This window comes from Euleptes europaea, chromosome 19 (genome assembly GCF_029931775.1).
Source record: "Euleptes europaea isolate rEulEur1 chromosome 19, rEulEur1.hap1, whole genome shotgun sequence".
Taxonomy (NCBI): domain Eukaryota; kingdom Metazoa; phylum Chordata; class Lepidosauria; order Squamata; family Sphaerodactylidae; genus Euleptes; species Euleptes europaea.
Window position 1 is genome coordinate 26,697,210 of NC_079330.1, and position 25,166 is coordinate 26,722,375.

Below are 25,166 nucleotides of genomic sequence, written 5' to 3' on the forward strand. Positions count from 1 at the left end.
TTACGCTAACCCAATCACCCCCTATAGCCTATCATAGGCATGCCCCACCACTCCTTCTTCATGAATTCCCTGCATATAGGCATCACATTACTCCTATGAACCAGCAATAATGTTACTTTTTTTTTTACTTTTAATGAGGGGATACAGAAGAAAAAAGGGAAGGAGGGAAAGGAGATCATCCAATATAGAAAAAGCATTTTTCCAAATATATTATATAAACTGAGTCGGATTTGAAGAATTATTTAACAAGCAAATGTAACAGTCCAATATGTCTAAGTTTAACTAAATAAATGTTTATACTTCTTAAGATATATATGTTGATCATTTTATCATCCTATAGATATTAAATGAAGCATTTCTTAAAAAACAATTCACCGAAGACATCAACCAAATAAATCATTCTAACTAGACTTTATGTAAGTCACGTTTGTCTAAATATTTTTTCTAGCTTTTTGTGTTATAATAATAATAATCAATCTGTTGACATATAAGTATAAAATGGTTCCCATTTCTCATTGAACTGTTCTATGGTTTCATTGTAAATGGGATTTGCCATAAAGGTCCTTCTGGCCATATTAGCATATTCAAGCATTTTATCTTTCCATTCTTCTATATCAGGAATTTGCATTTGTTTCCAAGTTCTTGCCAATACTACCCTTGCAGCAGTTGTGGCATATTTAAAAACATCTTTAAGTCTCGTTGGTAGATCAGGTGGTAATATACTGAGTAAGTAATATTTAGGGTCCAATGTTATTTTAATTCAGAATTAAAATAATGTTACTTTTTGAAATATATGTGACTGTGGATTCTGATTTGGAGAACTGGGTTTGATTCCCCACTCCTCCACATGAGCGGTGGATGCTAATATGGTGAACCGGGTTGGTTTCCCCACTCCTAGACATGAAGTCAGCTGGGTGACCTTGGGCTGGTCACAGTTCTATTGACAGCTCTCTCAGCCCCACCTACCTCATAGGGTGTCTGTTATGGGGAGGGGAAAGGAAGGTGATTGTGAGCTGGTTTGATTCTGCCTTACGTGATAGAGAAAATGGAATAAAAAAAGCCCTCTTCTTTCTGAAGTGGAGACATGCAGCAACCGCTTCTGCACATAAAGGGGAGTGAGTTGGAGAAATGCTTTCCAGATTTCGACGTACTGCGTACCTGTGGAACAAGATCTTGAGCTTAAAAAGCCACAGAATAGAAAGTTGTTGGCCTTATTAAAATCCACTTGGGAGGAGGAGATTCTTTTGCCGGGGAGAGCGGACTGTAAGTCCATTAAAATAAATAAATGAGAAACCGTACAAATTTAAAGCCGTCATTCATAAACACGTGTGAATTACACAGAAACAAGCACCCACGGACAACATGGGGAAAGGTTTTAGAATGCCCCAAGACTCTGTTACGAACTGTAACAGGCTTAACGCGACAAGCCCCCTCGAAACCACTGTACTCTTCCGTGTTGCCACCGATTCAAACGTTACAGCCCTGACACGAAACGGCCGTCTCGGGACAAGAACGAAGTTGCCCAACCCACGTTCTAAGCCGGTCGAAGCTCTCATTGCCTGCCCATCCCCTACGTCACCGGCTTCCCCGCCTCCCGTTGGCCCTCCCCGCCTTCTCCCCGCCTCCTTTGCGGTCATCAGCTCCTTTTCCTTGCTTCCGTTTACTTCTTAACCCTTTCCCTCGGATCCGTCTTGTCTAGGCTTCCCATTGGCTCCTTTTTCATCCCGCCTCTTGTTTCCCTACTGGCCCCCTTCCCGGGGCCTTTCCCGATTGGCGCCCCGCCCTTCCGCTCCCCCCCAATCGGGTGTCGAGTTACCTCAGAGCACTTTTTTCCTCCACCGCGGCCTTCCTGAGGCGGAGATGGCGGGCCGGTGGTTGACGGGCGGCTCGGCGCCCTTGCTGCTACTACTACTACTACGGTGCGCGGCGACGGCGCATATTAAGAAAGCCGAGGCCGCGGCCTCCCCGGCCTCGACGAACGCCTCGGCGTCCGGAGCGAGCCCAGCCATGCACTACATGGACGCGGCCGAGCTGGCGGCGTCGCTGCGCTCGCTGGCGGAGGACGAGGCTCCGCCGGGCTTGGCGCGGCTCTTCTCGATCGGCCGCTCGGGAGAGGGGCGGGAGCTGTGGGTGCTGCGCCTCAGCGCCGGCCTGCCGCCGGTGGAGGCGGGCCCCGAGGCCGACCCCGGCGGGCCGCCCATCGCCGGCCGCCCTCAAGTCAAGCTGGTGGCCAACATGCACGGCGACGAGGCGCTGGGCCGGGCCCTGCTCGGCCGCCTGGCGCGCGAGCTGGTGTCCGGCTGGCTGCGCGGGGACGCCCGCCCGCGCCGCCTCCTCGGCGCCGCCGACCTCTACCTCGTGCCCAGCCTCAACCCGGACGGCTTCGCGCGCGCCGCCGAAGGGGACTGCGCAGGCGCCGCCGGCAGGAGCCCCGCGGGGACGGGCAGCGGGCGCGAGAACGCGCGAGGCAGGGACCTCAACCGCAGCTTCCCGGACCAGTTCCGCAGCGCGCAGCCGGATCTGGCCGCCGTCCCCGAGGTGCGCGCCCTCATGGAATGGATGCGGCGCAACCGGTGAGGAAGGGGCGGGGCTAGGATAGGACAAGAACAGGTGCATCAAAGCAACATTGGGATTAGCTCCGTTAGCTACACGATTCGTTTTTAGATGGGAGAGGGGGAAGTCATTTTATTGTTACATTAGTGATGCTACTTGTTTTTTTATTATTATTATTACTATTATTTTTAGTATTGGATATTGTTTCTGTTGATATGTTAAATGAAGAGAATAAAAAAAATTATATAGAAAAAAAGGAAGGGGCGGGGCTAGGATAGGATAAGAACAGGTTGATCAAAATAACATTGGGATTAGCTCCGTTAGCAAAAGTTTATACGATTCATTTTTAGATGGGAGAGGGGGAAGTCATTTTATTGTTACATTAGTGATGCTGCTTGTTTTTTTATTATTATTATTACTATTATTTTTAGTATTGGATATTGTTTCTGTTGATATGTTAAATGAAGAGAATAAAAAAAATTATATAGAAAAAAAGGAAGGGGCGGGGCTACGATAGGATAAGAACAGGTTAATCAAAATAACATTGGGATTAGCTCCGTTAGCAAAAGTTTATACAGTTCATTTTTAGATGGGAGAGGGGGAAGTCATTTTATTGTTAAATTAGTGATACTACTTGTTTTTTTATTACTATTATTTTTAGTATTTGGATATTGTTTCTGTTGATATGTTAAATGAAGAAAATAATATATATATATATATTATATATATAAAAAAGGAAGGGGCGGGGCTTTTTGGACAGGGAGGAGGGGCTTCTTGAACATGCACGGAGCAGCCTTAACACTGAATCAGACCCCCTTGGTCCATTGGGGGTTACCGCACTTTGTATTCCCAGCGATGTATTAAGAGATTGAAAACATTATAAAAAACATCGCTTTAAAAGGGTTTTTGGATACCACAGCTTATAAATGGTTGGAAGACGTCTTCACAGCTAAAAGGGCCAAACAAAGTGCGAACAGTATTTTTTATAACGTTTTCAAACTCTTACTACATCGCTGGGAATACATAGAAAGGGCAGACAGTATTTTTCATAACGTTTTCAAACTCTTAATACATCACTGGGAATACAAGTGCGGTAACCCCTAAAGTCAGTATTGTCTACTCAGACCAGTAGCGGCTCTCCGGCAGAGGTCTTTCACATCACCTACTTGCCTAGTCCCTTGAACTGGAGATGCCTGGGACCTTCTGCATGCCAAGCAGAAGCTCTACCACTGAGCCACGGCCCCTCTCCTAAAAGGTTAAGTACACATGAAGCTGCCTTGTACTGAATCAGACCCTTGGTCCATCAGAGTCAATACTATCTGCTCAGACCGTCAGTGGCTCTCTGGCAGGTCTTTCACATCACCTACTTGCCTAGTCCCTTTAACTGGAGATGCCGGGGATTGAACCTGGGACCTTCTGCATGCCAAGCAGATGCTCTACCACTGAACCATGGCCCCTCTTTTAAAAGGTTAAGTACACACGAAGCTTCCTTGTACCGAATCAGTCCCTTGGTCCTTCAGAGTCAGTACTATCTGTTCAGACCGGCAGCGGCTCTCCAGGGTCTCAGGCAAAGGTCTTTCACATCACCTACTTACCTAATCCCTTTAACTGGAGATGCCGGGGATTGACCCTGGGACCTTCTGCATGCCAAAAGCAGATGCACTGCCATTGAGCCACGGCCCCTCCCTCTTCACCTGCAAGAGCATGGCGTGCTGGAAGGGATGGTGTACTGTGTGGGATGAGCTTGTTGTGGGGCTGTGGCCCCAAATCAGGGTCTAGAGGGTTTGGCATGCAGGAATCTGTATGTGGCTTATGTTCGTGTGAGTGAGGCATGGAGGATCAAGAGGCAGTGCTTCATTAAGTGGAAGAGAGAAACTGACAGGCTTTGAGGGGGATGAAGAAGAAGCAATGTGGTTATATGTTCCTATTGTGAAGGAGCCTGCTAGCCTTTCTTGTCTGCTACTGGTGGGGAGTTAACAAGAGGTAGGGGATCCTGGGTAGTTCCTTTTGGAATTTCTTGGAAGTTTCTTCGAGAGTCAGTGTGATGTAGTGGTTAAAGTGTTGGGCTATGATCTGGGAGGCCCAGGTTCGAATTCCCACTTTGCAATGGAAACTTGGTGGGTAAACATAAGAACCATGGGCCAGTCACAAACTCTCAGCCTAACCTACTTCGTAGGGTTGTTGTGAAAGCAAAACTGGAGAAGAGAATAATGAAAGTTGGTTTGGGTTCCCATTGGTGAAAAAGGAGGGGGTGGAAATAAAGCAAATAAATAATTGGAAAGCGAAGCTCATTTTGTACTGGGGGAATTTATTTTGCTGCTTCCTCTCTCCTCCTTTGAAGTGGCTGACAACATTCTCAAATAATCACGTTAAAACAAAACATACAGCAAACACCGTTAAAAGCTAGAGAAACCAACAGCAGGTAAAATGGTAAGCAAAAGGAAGAATGGAAATCATTAGACCAATATGGATAGTTTTCTGAGTACTAACAGCAGCATAGTCCTTAATAAAGTGGTTTGTGGGGGTCTCTACAAGAAAGCACTTCTGAGCAGGTATATGGAGAAATGAATCCCATTTTATTCAATGAGGCTTACGTCAAAGCATCAAGATTGCAGCACAATACTAAAGGAAACGTAATAAAGAATAGCTTATTTTAAAGGCAATACAAAATAATCAGATTTTCAACTAGAAGCTAAACACAGGTGTTTTTTTTAATGCAGCAGAATGTCACTGGTGTGGTGGTGCCACCAGTGAGAGAGCCCTGCCTTGAAATTCCTCCAACCTAACTGCAGAAGATTGGGGAGAGAAGGAAGCATGGTGTAGCCCAGGGGTGGGGAACCTTTTTCCTGCCAAGGGCCATTTGCATATTTATGACATCATTCAGGGGCCATACCAGATGTAGATCTCCCAGTGTGGGGGGGAGAAAGGCTAGGGTTGCCAGGTCTCCAGCCACCACCTGGAGGTTGGCAAACCCAGGGGAGTCCACACAGAGAAGGCCTGCAGGGCGCCCCCGCTCCCAGGTGGGAGAAAGGGAGAGAAAGGAGAAGAAGTGACAGAAAAAGAGGAAGAGAAAAGCCTCCCCCACACACACACCCATGCACGCCGGCCCCACACCGGGCCCCAGTCTCCATGCCCTCCCCTCCCAGAGTCCACAAAAGCCCCCGCCCCGAAGCCCGATCGGCTCCCGCATGCATGCTCTGCCGCCGGGAGCCACCGGCCTCTTTCCACCACCCCCACCTTGTTGCTCAACAGCCGACAGGCAGCGAGAGGGTCTTACAATGTGCCGTGGCGTTCCTGCACGCCGCGACTATAGGGGGCAGCCTTGGGGGAAGCGTCCCCTTCCCTCGCCGACCAACAGTCGGCAAGAGGAGGTCCAAAGGGTGCCGCAGCGCCCCTGTAAGCCGCGGCCCCAGGAACACCCTTGGGGAGGGCTGCCCTGTGCCCCGCCTCCGTGGCAGGGCTCCAGAGCTCCCGAGGGCCACAAAAAATGTCCTCGGGGGCCGCATACGGCCCCCGAGCCTGAGGTTCCCCATCCCTGGTGTAGCCCGATCTCTTCAGATTTTGGAAGCTAAGCAGGGTTGGTACTTGGAAAGGAGACCTCCAAGGAAGACTTTTCAAAGGAAGGCAAGGGCAAACCACCTCTGCTTCTCACTTGCCTTGAAAGCCCTTTGTTTGGGTTGCCATAAGTCAGCTGCAACTTTATGGTACTTCACACACAACTGCAAAAGATAAGGCACCTGGATCTAGGTTGCTACTGAACATCTTAACAGGCAGGGAACTCTGTATGGAGGAGGTGGTCCTTCTGACCAGGAACTAGGCAGGAGGAGTGTTATCTCTGTGAGGAAGCAACATAGCCCAGGAGATAGGTCTTGTTCAGTAGAAAGGAGGAATGAGACCAGGGCCCTGCAGGATTTAAAGCAGTTCCACAGGGCCTGTAAGACAGAGGTGTTCCACCAGGCCTATGATTAAGGGCAGCAACAGTTTTCAGCTTAGCTGGCCTCCCTTTTTCGCCTTGCTGTTTATTTCATCAGATCTTCTAATAGGGGACCTGACTGATTCCCTGGGCTGGCTGTAGCCATGTGTGTTGGTAAATGAGTGCCATTTGGTTTAAATTAGAGATGTTGGTGTTTGGCTGGGGTATTTTGTATACTTTTATTGTGTTTTTATCTGATGTTAGCCACCCTGAGCCCAGCTTTGACCGGGAGAAAGGGTGGGTTACAAGCCTATAAATACATTAAATTACATTAAATTAATATGATAGGAGCTGGGTGGGGCATGACTGGAAAAGGCAGTGTAGCTGTGGCTTGTCTTTTATGGGAAGCCTTGAAGGCGCAGGAGTGAAACTTGTTAAGGACTGGGAAGGAGAAAGTTGGTATCATGTTCGTGGCTTGTGCCTTGTGGAAGGCTATAGGCTTTTTCACTCATTGCATGGTGGACAAGTGTATAGGAGGTCGGGAAATAACTGGATAACACTCAGGGTATGACAACAACAGTGTTGGAGCACTTTGTAGACAGACCCAGTTTATGGTGTGTATTTGCTTTCCTCAGTTAGAATCCACTTCTATAGATACTACATTTTAGTTCTATATAGGTGAATAGAACCTAATGAACCAGATAGGAGATGTGTAGCTAGAGTATAGGGCTAGGGGTGGTCCCATTAGGTGGGACCTAATGAATCAGATAGGAGATGTGTAGCTAGAGTATAGGGCTAGGGGTTGTCCCTTGTAGGAGGAATGTTAGGATAGTGCTTTCAGGTAATCCTGAAAGCCACTGTGGTGTAGAGGCTAAAATGTCAGACTAGGATGTGTGAGACTCAGGTTCGAATCCCCATTCCACTGTGGAGGCTTGCTGAGTGACCTTGGGCCATTTACTCACTTTCAGCCCAACCTACCTCATAGGGTTGTTGTGAGGATGATATGGGGGAGAGGAGAATGATGTAAGTCGCTTGGGTCCCCATAGGCGGGAAAGGCAGGGTGTAAATGAAATAAATAAATCCTGAGAGTCCTAGAGGTGAATGGGGATTGATTAGGATGCCTTCAAGGTTGTGGCAGGAGCAGGTCCTGTTGAGGCTGCTTGATCATTATGGGGGAGCCAGAAAATAGAGTGCCATTATGACTGGGGGACCACTGGGATGTGTGGCAGAAACAATATGCAACACTACACTTTACAGAAAAAGGCCAACTTTTGCCCGTCTTTCTTTACCTTGATGTTCTGCAGCTTGACCCACAAAAACATTTGGTATGAAGCTGTAGGAAAGGCAGTCATGTGAGTGTTGCAGTCTGCTTGCATAAACTTTTTATGTCAGCTGACTGACCGTACTTATGATCCCCAATATCATTTAAAACAGGCTCAACAAAGAAGCTCATTGTGGTTGCTTTCTGGCTTGCCACAGTGCTCAGAGAATTTTATCATTGGAGTACTCAGTGACTGGCACGAAACTAAAAACAAACAAACCGAAGCTTGCGTGATATCCAGCTTCGTTAATTAAATGGAAAATGCCGCTCTGGTCAATGACTTGTTAAAGAAAGCTCTGCTGGTGCCTTTTATAATGCAAGTGTTTAGATACCAAGTGTTTAGATATCTGTTTGGAAGGAATTGCAAAGGCCTTGAACAGGTGAGAAGAAAGTTAAGATTTGTGTAGTTGCCCATGACCAAGCCAGAGACACCCATTTGGACAAATTATCTTCCTAGGTCCTGTACTCATGGGTAACCTAGAAACTTCTTCCTGAATATATTTTTATTGTCTAGATTCCTTTACACTAACACCTAATAAACTTGTTTTGTTGAAGTTAAATAGGCTTCTATCTCATTTTCTGGTTGCTACATTGCTGGGGAGTTTCTGCTGTGCCTGTTTTTCAAAAGGGAGGCTCTGTCTCTCTCTCTTCCCCCCCCCCCCCCGGTCCCTAGTACTCTATCCAGTATGTTGCATTTGCTCAGTAATAGACCGCTTCTGTGTTGCAGCTTTTAAGATGCCACAATTCCTCCAAATTGGTTTGCAGCTTCTTTAGTCCAATCTAGAGCAGTGGGATGAAACATGTCACGTTAATTGGATGTGTATCTTTACTTTGAGTTACTCTCCTCTGCAGTGTGGATAACAGATGCACTTCTGTCTTTCATTCAGGTTTGTGCTTTCTGCGAACCTGCATGGGGGCTCTGTCGTTGCGAGCTATCCATATGACGACTCTGCTGCACACCAGACCTCTGGGTTGTATAGCAAATCTGCTGATGACGAAGTCTTCAAGTACTTGGCAAAGGCTTATGCATCAAACCATCCAATAATGAAAACTGGCACTCCAAACTGCCCTGGGGAGGAAAAAGAAGTTTTCGAAGGAGGAATCACTAATGGTGCTCAGTGGTATGATGTGGAAGGTAAGTAGCTCAAGTGACCTGCCGGGACTGACTCTTCAGATTTCTGACAAAAGCCTCCTCTTGGTTTTGAGCCATCTGTGAAATTTTGCTTCCTGAAGGGGCCTTGTGAGACCTCAAGTGTTATTGATATAGCAAGCCATGGCAGCACCAAGGTGATACTGTATGTTGATTTTACCACAAAGCAGTTTCTTTACACATTGCCTGGCTCAAGTAAGGGCATAGAACTCTGTTAAGAACTCTGGGACATGGCCATGTTCTGCAGGGCCTGCAAGATGGAGATGTTCCGCCAGGCTTATGGTTGAGGATAGTGGCGGAAATATATCTTGAGCTTTGCCTCCCTTCCCCCTCTCCCTCCTCCCCTTTCCCTTCCTTTCCCTTTCCTTCTCTTTTCCTTTACCTTCCCTTTTTCCTCTTTTGTCCTCCTTCTCTTCTCATGGTGTTTTCCGTCCTGTCTTTCTGTCTCCATCCCCCCCCAAAGGAATGGTATTAATATTGGCTGTGCCCCCCCCCCAATTGTTAGTGCACAGTTGCCTTATTAAACCATCCTCCCTAGGGTGGAATATTGTTTAGGGTGCCAACTGCGTAGAATTGTATTAATATGTTAGAATTTATCGTATTTTAAAATATTGTATTACCGTATATACTCGCGTATAAGCCGAGTTTTTCAGCCCAAAAAAAGGGCTGAAAAAGCCAAACTCGGCTTATACGCTGGTCAATATGGTAGGGGGGGAGGAGGGAGGGGGGAACTTGCCGCCGCCGCCGGGCCCGCGCGCCTTTCCCTGGCCGGGAGCGGCCTGGAAAAGCCTCCTGCATCCGCAGGGAGGCTGCCCCGGCCCCCGCTGGGCTGCGCCGCCAGGCTGCCGGGCCTGCGCCGCTTCCCGCCACCGGGAGCGGCCTGGGGGTGAAATTAGGCACCTCGGCTTATACACAGGTCGGCTTATACACGGGTATATACGGTATATGTATACATGATGTTAGACGCCTTGAGCCCGTCTCGCTGGTGGAGGGTGGGTATAAATACAATTCATTGATTTATTATTATAAATATGTTTATAGTCTACTTTTCTCACTGTGACTCAAAGCAAATCACACAATGTAAGTTGAAACAATCAGTATGAAAACATGCCAATGTACTAGGATTACAGAAATCTGAATAAACATATTATGTATACGGTAAACAGATATAATGAAGAAAAATTATATTGCTTCAGTAGAAACAGTGGAGCAGCAACAGTAATATGTGCCGCAGCTGATAATGTCTAGTACATAGTGATGTAGTCCGCAATCCGTTTTCCCTTTATAAAATGCTTTCCTGAACCTTTCTGTTGTATATCCCTATTACCCTGTAATAGAGTTACAATTAAACATCTGCACTGGAAAGTTTTGGGTTATCTTGTGGCCATGAAATACAAGGCCAGGATTGCATATTGAGAAGGCACCATTATTGGGCTCCTATGGAGCAGAAGTACCTCAGTAGAAGTACACAACTTACTTATAAATTCACTTGAGAATGTTTGGTGTGTGACATAAAAATGCATGTACGTGGAGTTTTTGTCATTGCTTGTTTGTAAGCTTTATACCATTAGAAGAATTTGTTTCTTGAATCCGTTGCTTTTTTCTATACTGACTCCAATATTAAGTTAAATGGAGCTTTAAAAAGCAGTAATGAAATATTAGAAGTCGAGGAGGAGTTAGGTGAGGATTAGAGATTAGCTATTTGTTGTGATGACAGCCAGGGTTGTCTCATATTTATCTATATACTACAAAACCTAATCCTAAATTCTTCTGTTTCTCCCAATTTTATTAAATCTATGTAAATAGATTTAATAAAATTGGGAGAAACAGAAGAATTTAGGATTAGGTTTTGTGCTTGCTGGGGGTAAAATATAGATGATTGGGGAAGGCAGTGGCTAACCACAAAGTCTGCCTACTAAACATCATGATGTGACGTCACCCCATGGGTCAGTAATTACCCAGTGCTTGCACAGGGGATTAACTTTACCTTTTTTGTGGTGACAATAACTAGGAAATATGTTCATTAAGATACAAAACCCAGGGGGTTGAAAAATGATTATTTTTCCTAAAATTTGGGCTGGCTTAATTTAAAATAGCCTGTTATGTTTTTGCTGAAAATGTCATGAGTCAAGTCATTGTGGATGAAGGGAGGCTGCCTTCAAAGAAAGCACACAGAGAGATGTGTGAAAGTGGTTTAAAAACCCTGTTGGGCGCACTCAGGAACGAAGCCTTTGCTTTTATTGTGGGAGAGCAGAGACAATTGGACTGCACTGTCAAGAGAGGGAGATTGTTGGGCTTTAATGCCTCCAGATGTACCCATAAAGAGCAAAACGGGGGGGATTGGGTAACAGAATTTTGGCTGGCTTTTTAGAGACAACCACTGAGATAGTATTGGCCGCATAAATATCTATGTAACTGGGAGTGGAAGGGTTAAAACAGCCTGCCAGTTGAGGAAAAGGGCATGTGGAGAGACAGGTCCAGGAGGGAATGGGAAGCATCCTCAGTCCTGCCTCCTGGCATCTGAAGCCCATTCTCCAAAGGATGCTAACTGTACAAAGTAACAAGTCAGATAGCTAGTGTTTCTCTTTTCTGTCTACTGGAAACTATTCTTTGCAAGTTGATGATTTCTAGCTTCAGCTGGATTGGTATATTTTGAGCAGAATGCATGCTAGTTGTCTTAAGTAGCCTTAAGCTACATTGGGCTCTCCAATGTGGTGCCCATGGGTACCGTGGCGCCTGCCAAATGTTTTTAGAAGGTAGGTGTGGCCAGGTGGGGCTCCTGCCCAGCAGGGCTTCTGATTCGCCATTGGAGCTCTGATTAGCTGTGCATATTAAAATGACATTAGTTCAGCAGCAACTGCCACTAATGTGACCTTTATTCTCTCCTCTTTCCCAGTGTATTTTTAAAAAATTGCTCCTCCAGTGCATTTAGGGTTCATCTGTATTGTGTGTGTCTTTGCCTCCTGCCCTGGCCATTCTGTGATTGCGCCCACCACCTTGTAGCAGAATTCCAAAGATGCCGACAGGCTGGAAAAGATTGGGGATCACTGCGCTGCACGGTTCACCCTTCTTGATGACTCCAGGCATCAGAGGATTTGGGGGAGATTAATCTTGGAGTGATTGCAGATTTCCTACTGCATCTCAAAGTCTCAGGAAGAGTTTAGAGGAGAATAGAGAGGAATCTCTCAGGGGTTGTGAGTTTCTTCCAAACTCTCATATCCTCCCCCACCCCCTCTTTGCACAGAAGGGGTAGAGAGGGTGAGAAACCTTGAGTGGGATCATGCTATATGTAAGTTTTACTTTAATATTGTTGTCCAGCAGCTGCCACCACCGCTTCTTCCCATCTCTGTTCACAGTAAGCGCACCCAAATGTTGACAGAAGCAGTGTGCTGACTGAATCAGCAAGGATCACTGTATTTAATGTGCAGGATGAGTGAATGTTTAGTGTGAAGCAGGATATCCTGAACAACTTACGTCATCGTAGGGGCAAGTTCTGTTGCATAATTTACAAACTCTCATATAAGTTGGTATTTGGAGTTTAGGCTGTGCGATTGTATATTTTCTGTCTGATAAACTTTAGCTCTTGGTAATATTTTTGGTCATGTGGCTCTATAGTCTACATCTTAATTGATAATCCTTTGCCTATAAAACTCATTCAAATATAGATCACCTGTTTCATATTTACTGTCCAAGACTATGCATGTTTTTTGTAAGTAAACCACTGTTCAGTGGTGATAGCTGTCAAGTAGTGTGGATAGGGCTTGTATAATTAGATTTCTACAGGACTCATTGATTTCTTGCTGCGAACTTCTAACATAACTACCAGCCTGGTATTTCATGGAAGCTGTTTACCAGATATAAACATTGAGCTGTCATTAATTTACCGGTAATTACTCTGTGGTTCATTTAAAGCTTAATATAATCGGTCTCTTGTAGTATGGTTGAGTACTCAAGGTCTTAATACTTACAGTTTTTATCTAATACTAATGAACTTTGAACAGGGCTGCTGAGAGGGGAGGATTAGAGGTCCAGAATTCGGGGTGGGGAGGCCATCAGGTTGCCCTAGCTGATACAGGTATGAGACTGCATGTTGCACATTAAATAGCATAAAATATTAAGTAAAATAGGAACAGTGTACTTGTTACAATGAGTATATAATTGTCAGGGCTGTTGTGCTGCAAATCCATCCTGTTAGGTGGGCTAAATGTAAGATATTAAGCATTGAGGAACTCCAGTGCTCACTCAGTTCAGTTGACTGTGGACAAGTGGGAAAATATGGTATGACAGCCCCTCCCTATGAACAATGCAGTTGGCTCCTGGGTTTGGACTAGGCTTGTCCATGGTATATTTGTCTTGTTTGGCCAACATTTCACAACAAGCTGAAGCAAAAGACTCTTTCAAACAGCCTTTGTAATCCATTTTAGCTGCCAGTTGCTAAATAGTTTTTTTGGGTCATTTCAGACACAGCTGTTTTGGCTCCTGGCTGCTAACAGATTCTATTTACCTTTTCAAACAAAGCTGATTGTGCCCAGTTTGCAAAGTTGGGCTGAGCTGTTTTGTTGGTTTTTAATGAAAACTCCTTTCTTCCATTTTGACGTGTTTGCTTCTCTGAGTCACTGTAGTCTGGCTACAGTACTTCTGAAAGTGCCACTTCTTTTCCTACCTTTTTTCACAATGCATTTTATTTCTGCTCCCCCCTGAGCTGTAGTACTGGACATGTTCAATGCTGTATTGACAGCATTCAGATGCTTGCTGCTCTCATTGAATTGCTATATTGGTGTAGCACTATAGCACAAAAGTTAGAACATTTTTAAAAAGCTGAAACAATGTACTGCAACAGAAGTGTGTGTGTGGGGGAAAGGCTGTGTGGCTTGAAATGGGCAGAGTGGTTCAGACAAGGCTCATAAATGGACTGAAATGTGCTGTCTGAAATCTCCATCCCCATGTCGCTTTACAAAGAATCGGGCCAGCAACTGGTTTAGTTTCAGTTTTCTCAAACACCAAGAACAGCACCTCATTCTTCTCTTGAGCTGGAGAAGATACAAGCATTTGCATTGCCAAATGTAGTCTGAGGAGGTGGCATGGGGCGTCTCTGTGGGTGGCTCTTGGCAGCCCTGGCTTTGGAATTCTCAAACCCTTTGAGAATTGATCTTCTCAGAAGGAGGGCTTAAGGGGTGCAACTTAAAGCTATCCATATTTATAATGTGATGGACAGCCACCACTGTGTACAGCACATGTTATGCAGCATTTGTCTTCCTGTGTGGGTGTTATGGGTGTCTGTCTTCTTAAATGATGAACTGCTCTTCATAAGACCCCTATGCGTGTGTACACGCATGTTCGTATGGGCATGTTATAAAGAGCTGTCCTACCAAGAGGCTTATATTACAAGTCGTGACTAACGGAAGGATTTTTGCATGTTCTTGTGTCATACCATTAAATGAAATTTTTCATGTCTGAAAACAGTCATTTTTCTTGGGCAGCTGTTTTTGCTGAATTGTTCCTTAGGGCTCAGTTTGCTAGCTCCCTTAGTTTTTAAATATGCTGTGCTTTTTCAGTTTACCAATCTTGGGAATATTATGAATATGGTAAAATGGTATGAATCCTGTTCCTTGTACAACATCTGTGACCCGTAGAGTTGATGAATCTGTGGAAGATTCATAGACGCTTCAACTTTTACAGTTGATTGAGGACTTCAGCGTTGCCTTTCTTTCACCGTGATGAATTCCTCTCAATTTCTACTCTGACATCTCTAAACAGAGAGCCTTGTAGAGGCTAGGCATTTCCTGTTTAGTAATGGAAATCCCTTTGGGCTTCCTTACTCAGTTGTGTTAAAACATAACTTGCATGGAAAATAGGGGAACTAAGGATTTATGTATTTTAGTACATTTTTGTTCTGCCCTTCCTCAAGGGAGCTATAAGTGGCGTACTTCACTCTCAACCTCCTCCATTTTATTCTCACCATAACCCAGTTAGATAGGCTAGGATGAGAGAAAATGACTGGCCCTAGGTCATCCACTGAGCATCATGACACAGAGAGAATTTGAACCTGGGCCTCCCAGATCCTTGTTTAATGATTTAACCAGTACATCACACACCTCTCTTGTAAATGTTGTGTAAAACGTGTCTTTAAAAGAAAAGTGCAACAGAATGGTTGATGTAGGTTTCCAGGGATGTAGAAAGAAGGTTCAAACTTTAGCTGATTTACTACCTGAAGATGCTTTCATCCTCAAACCACATCTGAAGATGCTTTCATCCTCAGACTACATCATCTTTTCTGCTTCCTCTCAATTATACATTTACTGAAACAGAGCAGGACGAAAGGAAGGATGAAAAAATGCCTTGAGAATGGCTGCAAATCACCTGTTAAATACTCCTCCCACATTCTTTGTTTGATCTGAAGTGTTAGTCTGAATAATTAGCACATTCTTCCAAATGTAACGGTCCTAATGTTCTGGGCAAGTTGTAGCTGAACTTGGACCATTTTCATCACAATCCATTTCTAAAGATGCAGAGGATAAGATAATAAATTACAGATATTTGATGGGTGTGTGGCTACCGTTCTGTGTCCCCCCCCGCCCCCCCTGTCACTTTCACTTCCTCACATTTATGTTTTGTGCAGGGTGGTGGTTTCCTATTAGCTTTTCTTCCATCACTGGTTACAATTATAAACCTCTTCTGGTAATCTTTTGCAAAGGGATGAAACTTGCTTTCCACAGAGCAGTTTCTTCCCGAGAGATGCCTTGCAGATAGCAAGGGATGGCCCACAACGTGCAGGCTGTCTAACAAACAACAGAAAGCTTTGTTATTGTGAAATCCCTATAACTTCATAGTATTTTATTGGCGGTATAAATCTTTGTTGATCCGGCCAATGGCTTTTGAGAGTGACTTAATCTTATGCTTATTACTAGGTGCCCAACCTTGCAAAAACAGAGTTTGTCTGATAAGATGGTTGTGGCAGAGATGTGGAAATGCTTGAGACTCTCTGGAAGAAATTGCCATTGTCCAGGCTATTCCAGTGTGGTGTAGTGGTTAAGGCGCCGTGGGTCTGTTTCTTAATTTTTTTTTATGTCTTAAAAGATGTAGTGTAATCCCCTGCTGCATTGTTCCCCTTCAAAGGCATTGCAGTAGTGCCCAGGGACAATTGTCTTCCTTGTTGGCTTAACATCCTCCCCTTCTTCAGCCTGAACATATGAGCTTGCCCATCCTGCTGAGAGATCCACTAATCTGACACGATGGGGAGAGTTTCTACTGATACTGAGGCACCCGACTAATGACACTTACTTTGATTACTTCATTTTTCTTGCGTTTTAAATTCCTTAGGTGGCATGCAGGATTATAACTATGTGTGGGCCAACTGCTTTGAGGTCACCTTCGAGCTTTCCTGCTGCAAATACCCACCAGCGTCGGAGCTTGAAAAGGAGTGGGAAAATAACCGGGAATCTCTTCTCACCTTTATTGAAAAAGTAAGTCTTTGTTTCTGCACTTGTAAGATGGAATGGTGCAACGAAAGGGACAGGGAACCATCCTGGTAAATGTCACAGGCATATCAAGTTGCTTAATGTTCTCATCTGGTATCACTGCACTATCCTGGCTTTCAAGAGTACCTCCCTTCTACATTGTTCACATACTCTTTGTGTTTAGAAAAGTGTCTCATTATTCAGGAAGGTCAGGGGAGTGATATCCTAGAGCAGTGATGGCGAACCTTTTAGAGACCGAGTGCCCAAACTGCAACCAAAAATCCACTTATTTATCGCCGAGTGCCAATGCAGCAATTTAACCTGAATACCACCCCCAGAGGGGGCCCAGAGGGAGAGGCTAGGGTTGCCAAGTTCCTCTTCGCCATGAGTGGGAGGTTTTTGGGGTGGCGCCTGAGGAGGGCGGGGTTTGGGGAAGGACTTCAGTGCCATAGGGTCCAATTGCCAAAGTGGCAATTTTTTCCAGGGGAACTGATCTCTATTGGTTGGAGATCACTTGTAATAGCAGGAGATCTCCAGCTAGTACCTGGAGATTGGCAACTAGTTCCTTAGTGTTTTCTCTCTGCATATCAAGACAAATGGAAAGGTGTTTGGAGGATGGCTTGTGGACACCTCAAAGGTAGAATAGGACTGCACGTCCCTCCGCCCGCACAGACCCAGAGGGCACCGGAGAAGCTCCTGGAGGGAAAGAAGGAAGGAAGGAAGGAAAGAAGGGAAGGGAGGGGGAAAGCGAAGGGAGGGAGAGAAAGAAAGAAAAAGAGAAAGGGAGAAAGAAATGGAGCAAGGGAGAGAAAGAAAAGTAGGGAAAGAAAAGGACAGAGGGAGACAGAAAAAGAAAGAGGCTATTTATGCATGGGAGGCTTTGCCTTGGATTTCCCACTCGGTGGGGCACGGCGGCGGCAGGCTTGTGAGAGGCGAGCAGGGTGGGACAGAGGGCGCCTTCTTCGCACCCACCGGCCAGCCACGCCCCTCCGCCCCTACAGGTCCAGAGGGCGCCGGAGAAGCCGCTGGCCATGCCATGTGTGGGCGCTTGGCTTCTGTTCCCCGCTCTCCCACCCGCCTGGCCGGCCGCGCACGCTCCAGCGGCAGCAATGGCGGCAGCTTCTGTGGGAGAGTCCGGGGGCCACCGCCAATGATGTCGGAGGTTCCCCACTCCTGGGCTATAGCCTCCCCCATCCGGGGCGGGGCAGAGCCGGAAAGGCCAGCGGCTTGGAGGAACCGTGCGTGCCGGCAGAGAGGCTACGCGTGCCAGAAGTGGCACGCGTGCCAGAAGTTCGCCAACACGGTCCTAGAGTCTTCTTCCTCTCTGTGCTGAAGAAAGCCAATGTTTCTTCTCTCAGCAGTTCCCAGGGGCCTCTGGGAATGAGGAGAGGGGGCCCTGGTCAGTCACATAGGCCTCTGGTTGTCCCCTTTACAAGTGTGATAAAGTGCCCGGCTGTGGTCCTCTCTTGCTCCACCGACCTCTTCCATTGCATTTGTTTTGTTGCAGACTGAATGGCAGCCTCTGTTATGTTAGATTCTGTGGCATCGTGAAACAGATTTAGTTTGTTGGGTTTCCACAGGAAACAGCATCTCACATTTCAGACAGATCTGGGAGCTGGGTGTCTAGGTTCTGTCTGAAGTTCTGCTGAACATTATACACTTCAGAGAACCATGAATGTACACAAATATATCTGACTTTTACCAATCTATTAGGGCAGTCTCTGTTCTAGGCCCTTCTGTGCATTAGTAGTTTGGCGATGGGTGTAGTCATGTTATATTTTTATGCTTTTTGTTGCTTCATTTTCTCTATGTATATAGAACTGTTTTCCTGCCTGTCATATCTATCTGGGGTCAGAGTAGACCGTTTGGTAGAGGATGGTTAGTTTGAAATAAGACACTGCTTATTGTTGTGAAGAACTACACAGCCACAGTGCCAGGAAGAATTATTTAATTATTCATAGAGGGTCAGATACAAATTGAAATAAACAATAAGTATCTTTGTATCTGATTCATGTTGTGTTAATCTGTCCAGGTCCACATTGGGATCAAAGGATTTGTCCGTGATTCCGTCACTCAGGCTGGCTTGGAAAATGCTACTATTGCTGTGGCTGGGATTGCTCATAACATCACAACTGGTCGTTTTGGTGATTATCACAGATTGCTGGTTCCCGGAACCTACAACATCACAGCGGCTGTTGTGGGGTAATGTCTCTGGAACTTGTGTGGGGCTGGGCTGTTATGTTTTTGGCATTTGGCAAAGGTGGTTCTTGATTCTGGAGCTGAAAACAATAGACACTGTTGTCCTTTTCCCATTTTTGTCATGAGCCAGCTGGGTCCTGCCATTTGCTCGTATTGTTTGTACTAAGGAATCGAGCAAGAGGCTGTACAGCGGCAAAAAAGGGGAAGGATTAGATGGGTATTAAGTACTGTTTTTTGTTCTTAGCTAAGGCGGCTCTACAGGGCTTGGAAATTGCTATTTGCTGGTTGGAGCCATTGTTGCTAAGCAAATAGCATTAGGCATTCACTTGGGGAATCTGGTTTCAGATCTTCATTCAACATTAGAGACTCACTTGGTGGCCTCTGGCAGGCTATCACCTTTCAGCTTCAGTTCTGTGAAATGGGAATAATAATGAACTATAACATGGGGTGCATGGAGAATGAATTAACTACTTCACTAGCAGCAAGTGCAGTATATACTACTTAGTGTTACTAGTCCCGAAGGGAAGGTGGCTCTAACTATCATTGCATTGGACAGGTCATTTCTTGACCTGTGAAACATTGTACCTGGTGATGGAATTCAGTTAACTCTTATGGAGCCTTCTCTTGGGCCAGGTCTAGGTGAAAGAATTTAAAGCTGAAGACAAGAACTTAACACCTTTCTTTTGTAGTTACCTGCCGGTCACTGTAGTAAATGTTGAGGTGAAGGAAGGGAATGCAACTGCAGTGGACTTCTCCTTGGAACCTACAACGGCAGTGCCAGTCTCTGACCCTACCCAGGACACAGTGATAACTGCCACAGACTCTGCTCCCAATACTACCAATGCAACTGCTACAGAAAGGCCAACCCCTGCTCACCAAGCGATCCAGCCAAAGGACTTCCGTCATCATCACTTCCCAGACATGGAAATCTTCTTGAGGAAGTATGCCAATGAGTACCCAAGCATCACACGCCTCTACTCAGTGGGCAAGTCAGTGGAACAGAGGGAGCTGTATGTGATGGAGATATCGGACAACCCAGGCATCCATGAATTAGGTAACTCATTTAACTACCCTAGATCTAAGACTGCATAGTTAAACTCAGAGCAGAAAGTGTTCCAGGGTCCTTAGTGGGGGATGTTCCTACCAGGGTGCAAGCAAAAGAACACCAGTGGCAAACATGGGGAAAACATTGGCAAAGACAGAGCAGAGGCTCCAGTTTTCATCTGAATGTAGATGGGAAGGTATTGCACATTTTTGCATTTTGAATACAATGGAACCAGAATTGGATGAAGCCTTGTTCCCAGGGCTGCTTCATCTAGAAAATGTTGCTACCAGCATCCCTAAATATTTAGCAGCCACTTTTCATAAAGCACAGCAAAATGTAGAGTTGGTTGCCCATATTGTTCTGTTTATTAGCATGATTACAAACAGGGACTTGTGAGGAAGTAATAGGGGAGGGTCTTCCACAGGTCCCAGCTGCTTCCTCCTGCTTCTTTATCCCCTTCCCACCACTAGCTGCTGCCTTTCCTTCCCCATTGCGTTATATCTCTTGTTTTCTTTTAATTGAAAGACTTATTATTTGAACTTCTTCTCTTTCCCTCGTGAAAAACCCCCAAACCCTTATGCATAGGAAAGCTCAGATGGCAACATTTTGTTAACCATTTGCTTGTTCTGCACATGAGGATACACCTAAGTGTATAAAATGGATTCTTCCACTGCCCAGGGAACACCCCTTGGGTTTCCATTCTTAATTCCTCTTGTGTGCACACCTGAGGTTTAGGTTCTTTGAACCCAGTGAGATCCATATTTCCTTTGTATCTGAGCTGCTGTTTCAGTACATAAAATAGATCAAGAGGCTACTTGAGTTTGGAAAGGGCTGCTAATAAGATCCATGTCTCAGGTAAATACTTAAGATCTTGAAGCCACAGAAAAAACACACACTAGTCTTTCATTTCACTCATTCCAACAGGGAAAGGAATTTTAGGAGCATTTTCAGTGTACCCCAAAATTTCTCAATTTTTCCATTGGGGGAAAAATGGGGGGGTTCCATTTTAAAAATCTGTTGTTTTTTTCTGCTCCTTCATCTCCACTCTCAGCAGTATACTCAAATTGTGATTGGTTTTCAAATATTTGAAAGTGTTAAATGAGATGTTTTTTCAAAGAAACATATTTGATCAGACATAACTTTCCTAGGCAACAAGTTTAGATCATATGGGGGTCTTTGTTTAGAACATGGATCCCCAACCTTATTGAGCTTGTAGGCGCATTTGGAATTCTGATATGGCATGGTGGGCGCAACAACAAAATGGTTGTCACAGGAGGCAGAGCCAGCCACAAAACAATTGCCACGTCTTAACTTCAGTAACACAGTGCAAATCCTTGTGCTGTGGTGGCAGCTGCTGCCAAAGCAACATTTTAAAAAAATCTGCACAGCCGATCAAATCCCCAATAGCCAACCAGAAGTCTTGCTGGGCAAAAGCCTTACTTGGCCTTGCCCAGTTCCTAAAAACAGCTGGCTGATGGGGGCTGGGCTTGAAGCAATGCCTACGGGGCATGTTTTATGCTCCAGGTTCCCCACCACCACTGCCACTGTTGTCCAGCAGACATGGGGGAATGATGACACAAAAGTACATCATGCACACTTCCTGCTCTGAGCCAGCCCTCCCTTTCAGCTGACAGTTGTTATGCTTGAGTCATAAAAATTTTAATTTGCTGAAATTTCTGTGGAGATGATGTTCATCACTTGTTTTTATTATTGGGCAAGTCCTAGTTTTATTTGTGTGTTGAATAATACTGTTAAGTTCTGTTGTTAGCTTCTCTAGTAATATTGAAGAGCAGGGTATAAATGTGGTAGATAAAACAAAAACTGACTGATCATGGTGAGAAAGAGACTGCTGGTGCTAGTGGTGCTCTGTTCTGATCTAGCAGGGCTGAGAAACGTAACTTTCTCTTCCAGGTGAACCAGAATTCAAGTACATTGGGAACATGCATGGCAATGAAGTGGTGGGCCGAGAGCTGCTACTTAATCTCATTGAGTACCTTTGCAAGAACTACGGCACCGATCCTGAAGTAACAGACTTGGTTCAGAAGACTCGAATCCACATCATGCCTTCCATGAACCCCGATGGCTATGAGAAATCTCAAGAAGGTATCATTGCTTACAAATTCTTTGGGGAATTCATAACTAGGTGGCTAAATGTGTACTGAACTCTAGAAGTGGAGGTACCTGTTAGAAGATACTTGCTTGCACCATTCCCTGAGGAAAGAAACCGACTTTTTTGAGCAAGTAGACTCCCGACTGGAGTTTCAGGTAGCCAGCTCAAGGTTGACTGAGCCTTCCATCCTTCCAAGGTTGGTAAAATGAGTACCCAGCTTGCTGCGGGTAAAGGGAAGATGACTGGGGAAGGCACTGGCAAACCACCCCATATACATAGTCTGCCTAGTAAACGTCGGGATGTGACATCACCCCATGGGTCAGGAATGACCCGGTGCTTGCACAGGGGACTACCTTTACCTTTAGACTTTCTGTACTAGACTTCCCTAAAATGTATGCAAGAGTGTAGGCTGAAGTTTGCAGTCAGGTCTTGCTGGCCTATCAAGCAGCTCTTTGATTTATTTGACTGCGCCCCAGATCCTGTTTTTCTAGTGAAATACTCATCCCAAGATACATTTCAGGAGTGATGTTGGAAACAGTGCAGTGTGAGGAAAAGTTTGTGATTGCTTGCACAAATGGACAGGCCTCTGTCAAACTTATAAAGCTGCTGGCACAGGCAGTGTGTTTTGAAAAACCAGTTTGAGTTTTCCTCTTAATGGCTCCTGACTCTTTTGAGCAGAGGAAGCCTGGGTTAGGAATATTTCAACAGTAATGCCTATCATTGTTCCCAGTTTCCTAGGATCGCAAATTATTCTAGGGGTGCTTATGTTGCCATGAAACCAAGAAAGTGTCATCTCAACAGATTGTTTCATTTCTCAGGAGACAAAGAGGGCACTGTTGGCAGGGATAACAGCAACAATTATGACCTGAATAGGAATTTTCCAGATCAGTTCTTCCAGATTTCAGACCCTCTGCAGCCAGAGACAATGGCTGTCATGAACTGGCTGAAGACCTATCCTTTTGTGCTGTCTGCGAACCTGCACGGAGGTAAGAGAATGAAGACCAACCTGAATTGAAAACCTGTGGAACTTCTTTTGTAGAGGCTGAATTGCACTAGTATTATGAATTGCACTCTGCTGTATCCTAGAGGCAAAGCTTAAATAAGGTGCGGTAGAGCTAAACTGAATCTGGAAATGTTTTCTGTAGATGCAGTGCTCCGTGTGTTTCTTTCTGACCAAGAGTCATTGCAACATAACATTGAATGGGCTGGAAATCTCTGATAAATCTCCCAGTGAGGGTGTTCTGTGAATAGAACATTCCGCAAACTGTGTTTTTCTACTTGTGTTCTGTTTTTGATGCCTTCTGAAAGAAGAAGAGTTAGTTTTTATATGCTGACTTTCTCTACCACTTAAGGGAGACTCAAACCGGCTTACAATCACCTTCCCTTCCCCTCCCCACAACAGACACCTTGTGAGGTAGTTGGGGCTGAGAGCTGTAATTAGCCCAAGGTCACCCAGCTGGCTTCATGCGTAGGAGTGGGGAGACCAACCCGGTTCACCAGATTAGCCTCCGCCGCTCATGTGGAGGTGAAGGGAATCAAACCCGGTTCTCCAGATTAGAGGCCACTGCTCTTAACCACTACACCACGCTAGCTCTCTTTATAAATATAAAAATCCTGGAGGGATATAATGACTTCTTTGTGGGTTTTTATTTTATTTTATTTTTTTTTACAAATTCAAAGTACGAAGTTACCAGTGAGTGACTGCTAGGGCTGTGGCTTGAGGTGACCTCGGTCTCAAAGTAGAATTCCTTATGGTAGCTTTTAACCAGCTGAGTCTGCTGATCAAAGGCAATTGCGAAATACAACCTTCAGTGAAAATAAGACTTCTTGAATCAGTTAAATCCCCCCTGCCATTGTTTCAAAGTCCACACTTCCCTGTCTTGGGTATCTATGTGCTCTTTTATAAGAATATTTTCCAGAGCTAGTGTGGAGTAGAGATTAGAATGTGAGACTAGAGTCTGGGAAACCCAGGTTCAAGTCACCACCCTGCCATGGAAGCTTGCTGAGTGACCTTGGTCCAGTCACCCACACTCTCTGCCTAACCCACCCCACAGGATTGTTGTGAGGATAAAAGGGAGGAAACAAGAATAATTTAAGCCACTTTGGGTCCCCACAGAAAGGCGAGACATAAATAAAAGTAAATATTTCTTCTCCTGTTTAAGGTAGAGCTATTTATATGCAGGTTCTTACTTCTCTTACAGCAAAAGCATCCCAACAAGGTGGGTTATCTGTTGCTTTATAGTTCATTTGTCACCTGTGTTTACCCCATTTAGTTTGGCTAATTCCTTGCCCTAGAAAAACAGAAGCATGTTGGCAAAAGATTTTTTCCATGCTGGGATTAGCTATTCTTCTAAAGATAAATCCCAGCAAGGTGAATCTCTTGTTTTTCTTTGCAGGCTCTCTGGTTGTTAATTACCCCTATGACGATGGCCAGCGTGGCATTGCCACATACAGTAAATCCCCAGATGATTCCCTGTTTCAACAAATTGCTCTTTCCTATTCCAAGGTAAATATGCTGTGTGATGTTTCTCTGTAAGTGATCCTAAAATCTTTTGGATCCATAGAATAAGGAAGGCTGGAGAGAGACTCTTGTGGGGATGCATAGCATTGCATTTTGTCCTTAAGGAGTTCTAATGAAAGTGCACAACATGTCATTCCATAGCAAAGTCAAAATAGCGGTACATTTTCCTCAGTCTTTAAGCTTTGATTTTTAGGTTGTGTGTATAAAATCATTGCAGGAAGGTTAGTTATGAGAAGATGGGGGTGGAAGACATATAGTTGATTTGAGAGACATAAGCATGTCTGCTTTCTGTGAGAGGCAGGTGGGTGGCGATGGCATAATTCCAGGAAGCTCCTATTTCACAGGTCATCATCCTTCTTTTCAGGAAAATGCACAGATGTTCCAGGGTCACCCATGTCCAGAAATGTATCCTGATGAATACTTCCCTCATGGTATCACTAATGGAGCTCACTGGTATAATGTTCCAGGTAAGAAGAGCTTATGTGTTTATTTACGTCATTTTATAGCCTACCTTTCTCACTTGGATTCAAGACGGATTACACAGAATGAGTCAATACAATCAACATGATGGGGTATTCAATAAACAGTACAATAGGATTAGGGTTGTAGAACCAATCAGAAATCTAAAAACAAAACTGAAGCAAAGCAGAAGTCTTAACATGACACGTTAAATGATACAGAAATGACACAGTAGGATCCTAGTATCAGTAAGCTGAACAGAGTAGCGTAGACCACAGTCCCTAATAACTTACCTAAGTAACTTTTTGAGTTATTTAGTACTCTGTTAAGTTGGAGGGGGTCTGCGTTCTGGAATCTGCAAAACCATCTTTGCCTACCAAAGGCATTGTGTGTGGCTATCAAAAATCTGCTAGGTGTGCTTGTGCACACTTGTGTATT

The 25,166-nt window shown here is 45.0% G+C and overlaps 1 protein-coding gene across 1 annotated transcript in view; it reads left to right on the top strand.

Moving 5' to 3' along the window:
* The first annotated feature begins 1,860 nt into the window (after nt 1–1,860).
* Nucleotides 1,861–25,166, top strand: part of CPD (carboxypeptidase D) — a 36,385-nt gene continuing 13,079 nt past the window's right edge. Inside the window, exons 1-9 of the mRNA XM_056864908.1 lie at nt 1,861–2,573; nt 8,675–8,922; nt 16,258–16,400; nt 18,427–18,596; nt 19,283–19,647; nt 21,550–21,741; nt 22,567–22,734; nt 24,145–24,254; nt 24,634–24,736. Of these exons, the coding sequence (XP_056720886.1) occupies nt 1,861–2,573; nt 8,675–8,922; nt 16,258–16,400; nt 18,427–18,596; nt 19,283–19,647; nt 21,550–21,741; nt 22,567–22,734; nt 24,145–24,254; nt 24,634–24,736 (2,212 nt within the window). The remainder of the gene's footprint in view (nt 2,574–8,674; nt 8,923–16,257; nt 16,401–18,426; nt 18,597–19,282; nt 19,648–21,549; nt 21,742–22,566; nt 22,735–24,144; nt 24,255–24,633; nt 24,737–25,166) is intronic.